The 12,881-nt window shown below is 39.6% G+C and overlaps 1 protein-coding gene across 3 annotated transcripts in view; it reads left to right on the plus strand.

The window, feature by feature from the left end:
- The window catches only part of LOC146361504 (kalirin-like), a 57,149-nt gene that overhangs the window by 21,351 nt on the left and 22,917 nt on the right, over positions 1-12,881 (plus strand). For all 3 annotated transcript variants that reach the window (XM_084920672.1, XM_084920674.1, XM_084920673.1), the window contains 19 exons: positions 84-203; positions 790-869; positions 1,335-1,473; positions 1,719-1,853; positions 2,436-2,598; positions 2,751-2,866; positions 3,301-3,423; positions 4,051-4,233; positions 4,586-4,710; positions 4,801-4,867; positions 4,973-5,082; positions 5,282-5,351; positions 5,438-5,527; positions 7,260-7,352; positions 8,575-8,686; positions 9,711-9,901; positions 10,003-10,104; positions 10,195-10,349; positions 11,095-11,197. In XM_084920672.1, coding sequence (XP_084776798.1) covers positions 84-203; positions 790-869; positions 1,335-1,473; positions 1,719-1,853; positions 2,436-2,598; positions 2,751-2,866; positions 3,301-3,423; positions 4,051-4,233; positions 4,586-4,710; positions 4,801-4,867; positions 4,973-5,082; positions 5,282-5,351; positions 5,438-5,527; positions 7,260-7,352; positions 8,575-8,686; positions 9,711-9,901; positions 10,003-10,104; positions 10,195-10,349; positions 11,095-11,197 — 2,277 coding nt within the window. The remainder of the gene's footprint in view (positions 1-83; positions 204-789; positions 870-1,334; positions 1,474-1,718; positions 1,854-2,435; positions 2,599-2,750; positions 2,867-3,300; positions 3,424-4,050; positions 4,234-4,585; positions 4,711-4,800; positions 4,868-4,972; positions 5,083-5,281; positions 5,352-5,437; positions 5,528-7,259; positions 7,353-8,574; positions 8,687-9,710; positions 9,902-10,002; positions 10,105-10,194; positions 10,350-11,094; positions 11,198-12,881) is intronic.

Here is a 12,881-nt window from a genome sequence, read left to right on the forward strand (position 1 = left end):
CACAGATGAACATGTGCCAGGTGCCAAGTGGGGACTAAAGGTGATGATGCTGACCTGTCTCCGTCCCTGTGTATCTGTCTCAGGTGCTGGGTTGGATCTCTGAGGGGGAGGTCATGTTATCGTCCTGCATGTTGAATTCCAGCTGTTTGTCTGAAGCTGAGCAACTGCAAAGGGAGCATGAGCGCCTCCAACAGGCCATAGAGGTTATTGCACACACAATGCAAACTGTACACTCCAATTAGAAGAAGTAATAAAAAGGAGAATTATTAAATGGCTTCTACATCAAAACTATGCTAAGATATCAGGTTTCTAAACAGCATATAAATATGGATTTTCTCCACTCTACAGAAAAAAATATAGAAACATCTCTTAACAGTTTTTCTAAAAAAAAAAACACAAGACAGTAACAAACACTAAAAAAAATACCTGTTCAGTATTTTAAGAAGAAAGTATTTATAGCCTTACCATAACATTGCCCTTTCTAAGTAATTTACATATAGATGTATAGATGTAAATATGTGTGACTGTTCTTCAGACTTCAGGTTATCACAACATGAAATGCATCAAAATCTGAGCAGCTTACCAGCTCAGCTAAATGGATTCCTGTGGGAAACCCTGCATGACAGCGAATAAATGACCCTGCCCTCATGCAGAGGATGAGTCTGATGTGTTTGCAGTCCATCACAGCAGTCAGCTTTAGAGGTTACCACAACAACAGGGACTCACAAAGTCCTCCCGACGGATTAACGGAAATGAAGTGAATGTGCTGTGCCTTGTCTTTTTCTCCAGTCTCTCCTTCATGCTGACTCCCTGCAGAGGACCCACCAGGTGGCCCTGGCTCTGCAGCAGAGAGCAGAGCTCTTGGTCAGGTTAGTTAATCTATTATTATTAATGCTAATTAGCTGCAAATATCAAATTATTAACTACTGGTCTCATTACTTTCCAGTAAAATCTGTCTTAAAAACATTTTTATAAAGTCTTAAATACAGACATAGCAATGCTTTATCAAGTACATAGTAACCCTTTGTACAAAAGTTATATAACCCCATGTATGTACTGCTAACTGTTATTGTAATTCATAAAATTATATTATTCTTATTATTATATTATTCTCAATATTTCTGGAAATGAATCAATCAAAGCAAAAGCTTTGATCATCTGTCACCTTCTGGTGTTCTGTGTTAGAGAGAGCTCACATTTCCCAAACTGTAAAAGAATCATTTTTATAATATTCATTACTATCATTTAACGTTAAATGATGAAAATGTTACATTTCTTCAGGAAGGCCAGCCATTAGTCTGTTTAACAACTGACATCTGCGCTTTCCTCCTTAGGTCAGGTCATTATGACCCAGATGCAGTGAGGTCTTGTGCCCAGACGGTGGCGCTACACTGGCAGACTCTGATGCTGAGGATTGAAGACAGACTTAAATTAGTTAACGCATCTGCTGCCTTCTACAGGACGTCACAGCAGGTAACGAGAGACTGTAACTGCGTCTGATAAATAAACGGTGCCAAGCACTTAACTGAGCGGTTAGCAAACTCGTAATATATTATAATTATCATAAATGAAAAATAATTGTAATACTTTAACTATAGAACACATTGTTTTTACAAACTTACTTTTTAGGTTGTGCAAATATTTAAAATTTAAACTACAGTCAGCCAGAAATTCGTAGTATACTGTGTTTCTTCAAGTGTGTACCTGCCTGTTTCCAGGTGTGTGGTGTCCTGGAGAGTCTGGAGCAGGAGTACCGCAGGGAGGAGGACTGGTGTGCAGGAGGAGAAAGACAGCCGGAGCAGCTGGTGCCACTCATCAGCAAACACATGGAGCAGAAGGAGGCGTTTCTGAAGGTGAGGAGCTCTGGAAAACCACCACAGACTCCAAAATAGAAGCTGATCATTGCTAATATTTTGACTCGCTGAAAACGAGTCCAATCAACTGCTGTAATCAGTCACGGGCAGGCTTTAGTGACATATCCTATTAATAGGATACTTGAATAAAGTTGAATACATTTATTTATTTTGAACAGTTTTCTTGTTCAATGGTTATGGAAAGTTCTCATTGTATTAAATTTAGCAGTCCCAAAACATCCAGCATGTGTTTCCTCATTTGTTTATTTTGACCAGAGCATTTATGAAAGTTGTACGATCTGGGCCAATCGTACAAGTGTTATCAAAGTACTTCCCTAATCAAGTCTTTCTACTTGGCATGCATCTTGGTAACTATTTGAGCAATTATTTGTAAGTGCTTGTGGAGAAAATGGCAAGTTAAACTTTACTAAACCTGGTAATAAAGTTTGATTTTGGATGGAGTGAGCCAAGCCTACCACAATGCTGAAACTGTCGGCAGTAATGATCGATCATAGATATATTCGGGCTTATTCGAGTGCCATGTCTTTTTCTCATAATGTCTCTGGTGTTGGTCATCGACAGGCCTGCACTCTGGCCAGACGGAACGCCGAAGTTTTCCTCAAGTACATTCACCGTAACAGTGTCACCATGGCAACCATCTCTGGCCACAGTGTCACCGTCTCCGGGGTAACAGGGGTTGCAGAGGTCACTGGGCACTCCAGGGTGCCCGAGCAACAGGTCAAAGGTGAACAAAAATATATACATGAGAAATATTCAAGCATTTGTTGGTGTAAATACAGAATTACAGTGGAGCCGGGATCACTTCTTGAGGAACACCACACTTAATGGCAAACTATAGTGGTAATTCGACTTACTCAGATGTGTCTGTGCACTCAGGTATCCTCAGTGAGCTCCTCCAGAGAGAAAACAGAGTTCTTCATTTCTGGACTTTAAAGAAACGTAGACTGGATCAATGCCAGCAGTATCTGATGTTCCAGAGCCACGCTCAGCAGGTAGATGCGGTCTGCTATATTATTAGCACTGTTATTCATGCTCATTAACAACAAAATCAGCAAATCATATACACTGATCAGGTGTAACATAACATTATGACCACTGACAGCTGGCTCATGTGGTCTGTTCCAACAGACAAGCTACTGTATCTAACAACTTTGATTCTCAAGCATACAAAGTTGCTTCCTTTTTCAATCTCACATGATAGTAAATTAAATATTTTGTCATTTGAAACATTGTGCTGTTGTTTTGTCCAGCATGATACATTTTTCACAGTTTTCTGTTGTTGAGTAGGTCAAAATACTAATCAGTTAACACAGCAATTGTGTTGCATGAAAAGTCTTGCATACTCTCTGGGTGTTCGCATCATATTTTGGAAATGCTGACTTTGAGTTATTGAAGGACATCTGTCTAATGTGTCCTTTTGTTGCAGGCTCTGGATTGGCTACAACAGTCAGGGGACCACTACCTGGCCACACACACATCACCTGGGGCGACAGTGGCTGAGACGCAAGAACTGCAGATCCAACACAGGGAGTTCTGCATTTCTGCCAAGGTGTGTTTTTTTCCATAGTTTATTGAAATGTATATCATATTTTTATCACTTTCTATGAACAGTACTTCCTAGTAAGATAATTAATTAGTTAATGTAGTCTGAGCTCATGTTTGGATTGCTCAGCAGCCTTATGATGCACACGCTGAGGGGCCAATGACCCTCTAGCCAAAGCATCTGTTTGAAAAGACTGTTAATATTTTGTTTGATACTCACAAAAGCAGAGGAGCAAACAGCTATGAACTAAGGCCATCTTTGTACCAGTCCACCTGTAAGTCAAAGAAACCATATGCTCTCATAATGCAGACTAAGTCTTAATAGGTGAGCACTTTACTCTTCAGTGTTGATTGTTTGTGCACAGAGAAAGATGCCAGAAAATCCCTTAAAGAGAAACAAAAGGCCAAAACAACCGCTAAGAGACGTATTGTGATCAAGGAGATACTGAACAGCTACAAAGAGACCACGAGAGATGTAGAACAACCCAACAAAATTCAGAAAATCAGTTGGATATTAAAGTATTTCCCTTCTCCATTTTGTGTCCTGAATATGATTAAAATCAGGAAAAGTGCTAGCAAGCCACATGTTGTTGTGAGGTTGAATTTAATTAAACTATGACCTTGTTTCTGTCAGCATACGCAGGAAAAGGTTCACCTGCTAATACAGCTGGCCGAGAGCATGCTGGCTAAAGGCCACGCCCACCGCACTGAGCTCCGTCGTTGTGTTTCTACGGTTGACAAACGCTACCGGGACTTCACCGTCAGGATGGGGCAGTACCGGCACCTGCTGGAGGCGGCACTGGGAGGCTGCTCACAGGTAAACGACACAAGTACTGACTGTGGAGCAGGAACTCTCCACATTTGAAAGCGAAAACATATGAGTGAGTGTGATGTGATTCTTAGTGTTTTTGCAATAAACCTGTGTGAACCTTTGCATTTAAAGTTTATTTCCATGTAAAACAGGTTATGATTGAATAATTAGAAGGACTATATCATACAAATGCAGCTTTTTGAATTATTAGCAACATACAAGCTGGAAATGTGTGAAATTAGAAGGCAGATCTGTTGCTGTACTTCTATGATTATTCAGATTTAGAAAATGTATATTAAAAATAAATATAAATGTATGTGTGTTTTAGTGAGTTTACCTTGTATAGTTTTCCTCTCAGGATAATAAGGACTTGGAGCTCGAGCTGATCCCCAACAGTCTGTCAGACTCCGACCCCGAAGTCAACCTGTCCGATCCGAGCCACCAAGTCAGCGATGAGAAGAGACGTTCCGCCCGCAAGAAAGAGTGAGTACTCTGATATTACTGATATTAGTATAGATATTACTGGTAGCAGTACTACTGCAGTACTCTGATAACACCTGTGTGTGTCCTCAGGTACATCATGGCTGAGCTCCTTCAGACAGAAAGAGTCTATGTCAGAGATCTGCAGGAGTGTATTGAGGTATATTTTCAGAATTCGTGGGTTCTGATTACTGGATGTGACGCAACACAGTACTACATAATACTAAATTGTACTTCCTGCTGTTAATACGATTACCTGCTGCAGACATACCTGTGGGAGATGACGAGCGGCTCAGAGGACGTCCCGCCTGGCCTTGTAAACAAGGACGATATTGTGTTTGGAAACATCCAGGATATCTACGAGTTCCACAACAGGTACCACTAAATATCCTGCTAAATGTGCGATAACACTGCAATATTCTAATGGATGTATTACATTAGGAAACATCCAGGACATCTATGAGTTGTTATCATCTCCAAATTACATGTTTAGATATCATAGGTCCATAACTGTTATTAAAAGAATATTAAAATACATTTAGAGAAAATTAATATTTTCTCTGTGTTTTTGCAGTATTTTCCTGAAGGAGCTGGAAAACTATGAACAGCTTCCTGAGGATGTTGGACACTGCTTTGTCACCTGGGTATGATTCTTTTTTTAGATTTCAGGTTGATTATTTATTTTAAACCTACAGAGCTAATGATTAATCTGTGTTTATTTCCCTATCAGGCTGATAAGTTCCACATGTACGTGACGTACTGCAGGAACAAACCAGACTCCAGTTTACTCATCCAACAACATGGCGTGGCGTTCTTTGAGGTCTTTTTCAAACACCACAAACATCAACTTAACAACCTAATATTAGCCAATAGTTTAGTTGGGTAGCACTTTATTTATCTTCATTCCAAATATTATTTTTTAAATATATAGGAGTTTCATCAATGAAAGCAAGTTTAGATTTCACTAAAACACAGCTATGTTTACGGCTTTCCTGTGTTTTCTGGACTCATGTCAAGCAAAACCTGGCAGCTTCATCTTCTTCAGCAGACTTTGAAACTTTGGGGTTGGAAATTTGTGAATGTGACACTTAATGCCACAGAAATGTAAACTTAGCTGGCGAAACCAAGCTCCCTCAATTCGCTGTGGGAAAAAATAAGATCTACCTGGGATCAGTTGTCTCATTTAGAGCCCAACATTCAGATATCTGTGATTCTAGCAGTTTTGCCATTACCGTTCCCCAAGAGACAAAACAAAGTATCAACCAACCCAGAGATTAGTTCCACCACACCAGAAGTACACTCCATCAGTCAGTCACCATGTTTGACTATGAGGTTTAGACACTGAGCCAACAGAAAGAAGAAAAGCTAAATGATCTAGATTTCCCTACATACAGTTTCTCATGAAAAGTCGGATCACAGAAAAAGATCTTGGAAAAATGTTGGTAAAAGCAGTTGTTAATCTCCTAATATTATCCAGGCGGCGTCTTTAGAGTTAGTTTCACATCTACCCTTCTTTATGAAGAATTCCTTCTTGCTGAATGGAAATCTCACAATAGAAGAACTCCAAGGCCAAAATGCCTGTAAGAGACTCGATTTGACATTTAACACCTTCGAGCATGTTTCTAAAACACAACCCAGCACTACTGCTAAAATGTTCACCAGCAAGCTGGTGGAAGTTAATAGATTAACACAGATGGAAGGACACGCAAATTATCCAAGATTTTCACCATCCAGAGAACCAACCCATCTCGACAGCCTGACATGAATTCAGTTTATGGACATCCAGTCTCCAGTGACTAATTAGAGGCTTAAATTAAGTAACGAATAAACAAGGAACTGGAAATTTGGTTTAGCATATCTGGGTTTCCACCACAAAAGTCATCAACCTCAGCATCTTTGACTGATCTAGCCTACTGTAAACTGTAAGAGTTGAACAAATAAAACAGCATTACAACTTTTGTCTGGTTCTTTATTCTGATATTGATGGATGAACATAGGCCACATCTGTAACACACTTTTAGAAACCATGTTTAAATCACAGATAGCATACACATTGGGCTATTTGTGGCTAAATTACAGCACTGCTGTAATGTTTGTTAGCCATCTATCGTCCAAATGCCACAAGACACGTGACTTCTGGCCCAAATAACATGGACCAGTGGTTGAACTGAGACAACCAGACTCACCCTGAACTGAAAGAAAGAAAACTGAAAGAAAACAGCAAATATAGGCCAAGTTTGTGCTATTTCATGATGTGTTTGGAATTTAACAAATCCACTTTTCAAGCTCCCAAAACATCAGTTCTTGAGTTTACAGTACAGTTTACTATTTACTTGGTTCAGTTTCCCCTGTAATACTAATATAAGAGAAATAAATAAAAATAAGTGCAACCATAGGAAACATAAGCAAGAAGACAAAAAAGAGCTTATGGGACCATAAAACAAAGTGTGTTTTCTTCAGCTCTCCCTGTGAGTCACCAATAAACGTGGTTTGACTTTTATTGGACTGGTTTAAAGCTTGATTAATGATCTTTTTTTATTTTGTGTGTACAGGAGGTCCAGAGAAGACACGGTCTAGCAAACTCCATCTCTTCGGCTCTCATCAAGCCTGTTCAGAGGATCACCAAATACCAGCTGCTGCTCAAGGTACGCCCTGAATTTCTTTTACGTTTCCCCCACATTCAAAACACACGAGAACGAAGTGTTTCCCACAGAGCTCCAAACTGTTTTTGTTTAGAAGGCTGTTAAATTTAGAGGAAGCCTCGGAAATGTTTCATCCCTCTGGCTGTTTGGAAAACACGGCACCTCAGAGGATTTTTTCTGAGCACAGCTTTCAATCCCGAATACTTTATATGGAGCCCAGAGGACACAGCATGTGTGCCTGGAATAATGAATGAAAAGCGCTTCGTGTCAGTTTGAAAACTTTGTTGTAACTCAGCAGCAGCAGGAGGCTGAAGGTGCCGAACACGTAACCCCCTTTAGACTGAGCTTCATTTCTTTATGTTGCCACTTTGTCTGTTCAGGGTGATGTTTTAACTGTTTTTCAAACTTTTTAATACTTCAAACCAGAGCAGTGAAGAAATATACAAAGTGAAGCTTCTGCAGGGTTGCCCTATTTTTTGCTGATGGCCACGAGGGAGGTGACTTCTGTTGTAAAACTAAGGCTGATTCTATGGAAGTCTATGAGGAAATGACTCCTCACTTGACCTCTGTAAACACTTTTCTCATCAGTTAATTGTTTCAGTGTGTGTGTGTGTGTGTGTGTGTGTGTGTGTGTGTGTGTGTGTGTGTGTTTGGGGGGGATTATGGGGACATTATGTTTTTCTTTTTGAACAGGTTTATTGAGATATTTGGCTTGTTTGTTTGGTGGGTTTATGGCAACATCTTGCTTGTTTTTTGGTGAGCTTTGGAGAACATCTTGCTGGCGGGTTTCTGGGGATATTTGGCTTGTTTTTGGTGCCTTCATTGGGACATATGACTGTTTCTGGCAGGCATATGAGGACATCTTGGTTGTTTGTTTGTTTTTTGGCAGTTATAAGGAGATATTTTGTTTATTTCTTAGCGTATTTATGGCGGCATGCTCTTTGTTTTTTGGCAGGTTTGTGGGAATATCTGGCTTTTTTGGGGGACAGGTTTGGGCTTAATTCTCTAAAATATCTGCAATCATATATTTTAAACATGGAGAAATGCGCTACTCTTTTATACAACTTCCTTTGCAGTTTTTTAAAAAATATTAAAATCACCCACATACTATTATAATATAAAACTCAAACATCTTTTTTTCACTGTGAAGATTTCTCACAGAGTTCAGCACTTCATTTTCCAGGGAAAACACTGATGAACCTGTATATGTGTTAATGTGATGCAGGAGCTGCTAGCGTGCTGTGAGGAGGGAAAAGGCGAGATAAAGGAAGGCCTGGATGTGATGCTGAGCGTCCCAAAGAGAGCAAACGATGCTATGCACGTTAGCATGCTGGAAGGTAACACAGAATATTTTTCACATGAAGTCAGGACATATTATGAATTGTTCCGGTCGTTATCTAATGAAGAACTTCATACAATACTGTGAAGGAGCCACCCCTCATTTCTTTATATTCTGCTTCCAGGAAGTGAAGCTTTCTTGTGTTATTTTTAAGTGGTCTTAATCAATAGTTTTCCAGGCTTTCTGAAGGTCTCACCTGGCTTTTCAGAAGAATTTCTTCTTTGCTAAGACACTTAGCAGTGACCTTTGAATCATTCAAGCATAAAATGCACCAAACTCAAGGAACCAGTGCTGTGTCTACATGTGACAACTTAGCAGAGAGCCAATTTTAAATTATGTCTTTAAACACTTTGTTAAAAAACCACATCTGCTCTCATTTCTTTAGTTGAATCTGTGAAAAACACCAAAAAGATAACACGGTTTGGCAGCAGAGAGGTAAAACAGTTTACAGTCATCTGTAAAACACGGTAGAGGCTCTGTCATGGTTTGGAGCCAGTGGTGTTGGAGATAGTGCTAAAGTTGATAAATTATCAACACAGAAAATACCATCAGATTCTGACCCAGATAGGAAATTAATTAATAATTAATTAATAGATTGGCCTCCCCAGAGCCTGGACTTCAACATTATTGAAGTAGTGTGGGATCATGTTGACAGAGAACAGAACGAAAGGCTGAAACATCCAAAGAATGTCCTTCAAGAAGCCTGGAGAACTATTCCTGAAGACGACTTAAAGACATGACAAGAAAGCTGCCTAAGAGAATTCAGTCTGTGCTGAAGGATAAAGGTGGTCACACCAAATACTGACTTTCAAGCTCGTTAAAATAGTAAAAACTGTATTTGCATGTGTGTTTGGACATGTTCAAATAAATCACTGCACCTATTTCACATTTTAGTAAGTAAAAAGCAACGGGGAGTCGCTCAAGACTTTTGTAAAGTAATGTATAAACTTTAAAAGGTTAAAACTAAAAGCAAAACTTGACAGAAATGTCTTGGAGGCTCCTCACTGTCTTGTATCTTGCAGGTGTGGAGGATGGTCTGGATGTTCAGGGCGAGCTCCTGCTGCAGGACTCCTTCCTGGTTTGGGAGCCGAAGTCTTTGATCAGAAAGGGGCGGGACCGACACCTCTTCCTGTTCGAGTTGTCACTCATCTTCAGCAAGGAGATCAAAGACTCATCTGGACGGACCAAATACATCTACAAGAGCAGGCTGAGGGTAAGGACAACGTCCAGCTTTGCTCCGTTCAAATCAAAAAAGTACAAATGGAACTAATTTGGCTGTAAGTAAGTTTCTCTTACTTCTTGTCTCTGTCTCAGACCTCTGAGCTCGGTGTAACAGAGCACATAGAGGGCGACCCCTGTAAGTTTGCACTGTGGGTTGGACGAACGCCAACCTCAGACAACAAGACAGTCCTAAAGGTGTGTGCTCCTGTCAATGAATGAGTAAGTAAACATTCATACAGTGATGGTTCGATCTAAGGAATAATCCTTCTTTTTGTTTACTTTTAGGCATCATCTTTGGAGCTGAAGCAGGAGTGGGTTCGTAGTATTCGGCAGGTGATCCAGGAGAGGCGGGGTCACTTGCGGGGGGCACTTAGGGAGCCCATCCCCCTCCCCAAGACCCCCAACCCCACGCTGGGGCGACAGCGCAGCATCAACCGCAGGTCAGCTCACACAGATGGCCTTTAAACAGTAATACTGACTCCTGACCTGTTATATCGACAGCCCTAATTCTCAGTGCTGCTAATATTTGAACTCCAAACTCCAGTGAGAAAGCACTTATTTTATTTCTGCTATTAAGATTTATATGCTTAATATATAAAAACTGTTTGTGTCAGACTTAAGTTTACTTCCACTTGGAGTACACCTGGTCTCTGAAACCATTACAGGTTTCCAATCAATCGAATGTGGCATCCATGAAGTCCCAGCTCATGAAGGATATTCATAAGTTTCTCATGTTGGATCGAGTCAAAGGTTTTTTCCATTTGTGCTTATGAAGCAAGCAGGACATGGAAATGTCCTTATTACTGTAATATTACAGGAGCCCTTACATAAAAGTGACCGAACATTTTAAACAGTTCAGTTAAATCTGAAACCTTTATTGCTCCTGGGTTTGAGCTGTTGGTTGGATAAATCAGGAAAGTTATGGACAACCTCTTAAGCTTTTAGAAATGTTAACAGACCTTTTATATCATTTCCTGACTTTTCCTACCCAAGAGGAAGAAAATATTTGATGTCTTAGTCAATAAAGGAAAATGTGCTTCAGACTTATTGTAGAAGAAATAAGAAGCGCAGACTGACGAGGAAAACAAACTAGATTAAAAGATCGCACGTAGCGTCCACATACTTTTGACCTGTGAGAGTATTTTGAACCCTAGAACACAACCCGAATGTTTTTGTTTGTTTCAGGGAGACGAGCGAGGACGCAGACAGTCTGGGTGATGCCAGCAGTCAACCCGACACCGTCTCCATCGCCTCCCGAACGTCACAAAACACCGCAGACAGCGACAAGGTAACACACACACACAGTCGCACGCACACTCACAGACACACTGTGAGAGGGTGTGTCGAGCAGTCGTATGACCTCACTGCTGCTGCAGCTGGCTGGGTGTGTGTTTTTGGTGTGCTTGAGGGAGTTTCCACTATTCATGGTCGGACTCCTTCAAGAAACTTTCACTGCTCTGCTCTCCTGATGAGGTACGTTTCATTTATTTTACCTGCTTCTCATTAGTGGGGCCAGTGGCAGTGACCTCTGACCTTGGAAACTCTGACCCTGCTGATTTGTGAGACAGTTAAGAGAGGAAGGTGGACGACTTTATTTTTTTACTGCGTTGGTGACTATAACACGGTGAAAAAGAAAAAATACACTTTTTTTGTCACTGTGAGGAGTTAAAGGGACAGCATGTAAGTGGCGAAAATAATAACGAGTCTAAATTGATCCATCAGAGCAAGAAAACATTTAAATAAGGAACATTTCTGCATTTTCATGAATTTATCCTTACAATGTTCAGCACGATATGATATATAGAGTATTACTAGAAAAAAATTAAATGTTTATGAAAAATAAAATCCACCAAAAAGGTAAATCTTAATAAGATGTCAGAAAAAAATGCAAAATAAACATTTTAGATATAATAAAAAAATTATATACAACTATTTCAATAAAGATAAAAAATAAAAAAAAAATGTAAATTATAATCAAAATATTATGTTATACACAAAGTTAACATTGAAAACACTACTTTTAAATTAGTATTTTAAATAAACCTTTTATTTTAAAATAAATCTTTGGATAAAAAATACAATTTTACAGTTTTAGAAAAGATAAAATTTAAAATTTAATTTTTATTTTGTAAAAATTAAATATAAAAATTAATTATCTGAAAAGTTTTTTTTCATGTTTAAAGCTAAAATAACATAAAAGTATTTAGAAAATTTTATAGCTAATTAAATGAATGTAAATTAATTAATTAATAAATACCAGTATACGTGTGAATAAAATAATATGAGTACTGTGTTCGTAACAACTGCAACCTGGTTCCTTATTGGAAATATATCCGTCTGTCCTGTCCAACTTTTTGGGTTCTCTGTCAGTCTTTGAGATCACTGTGACAGTTGACACCGCGACCTCTGACCTTTCTGACAGACCTTTGCTTCCTCCCTGAACGCACACATCTGTTCGCATCTGTTCACATCTGTGTTGGATTTTTTGGGGAACACCCGTCTCATTCCCTGCGGACGCTATAAGTGTTTTCTCTTCCAGCTGCAGCCCACGTGTTGGAGCTCACAGTCAGCGGTAACCACGGTGACCAGATCACATGATGTTTTATGCTGCTCTCTGGGCCAATCAGAGAAAGGTTGTTTTTGGATGATATGAGAGGCTTTCATGGTTTGTGGTTTGGTCATGTTTCTGCTGAATTGAAGTGACTTTCACTCATCAGCTCTCAGTTAGAGTCATTTAAACCCAGCTTTTTAATGCTTTGGTTGGCTGAGAAGCCAGAAAAGCTTGATCCATGTTTCTATATGTTTGCATATTGACCATAGATTAAGTGGATATAGAAGCAGCTGATTAGCTCTCAGGAGAAAAGAAAGTTGACCCTTTTTCAGATGAACAGAATCAGCATTCTGGGATTTCCTCACCTGGATGTTTGAGCATGCATCAAGACAAACATCTCCACACTGTTGAACTTTATAGG

The sequence above is a fragment of the Perissodus microlepis genome, chromosome 23 (genome assembly GCF_051167445.1).
Source record: "Perissodus microlepis isolate ML-2025 ecotype Zambia chromosome 23, ASM5116744v1, whole genome shotgun sequence".
Classification (NCBI taxonomy): Eukaryota; Metazoa; Chordata; class Actinopteri; order Cichliformes; family Cichlidae; genus Perissodus; species Perissodus microlepis.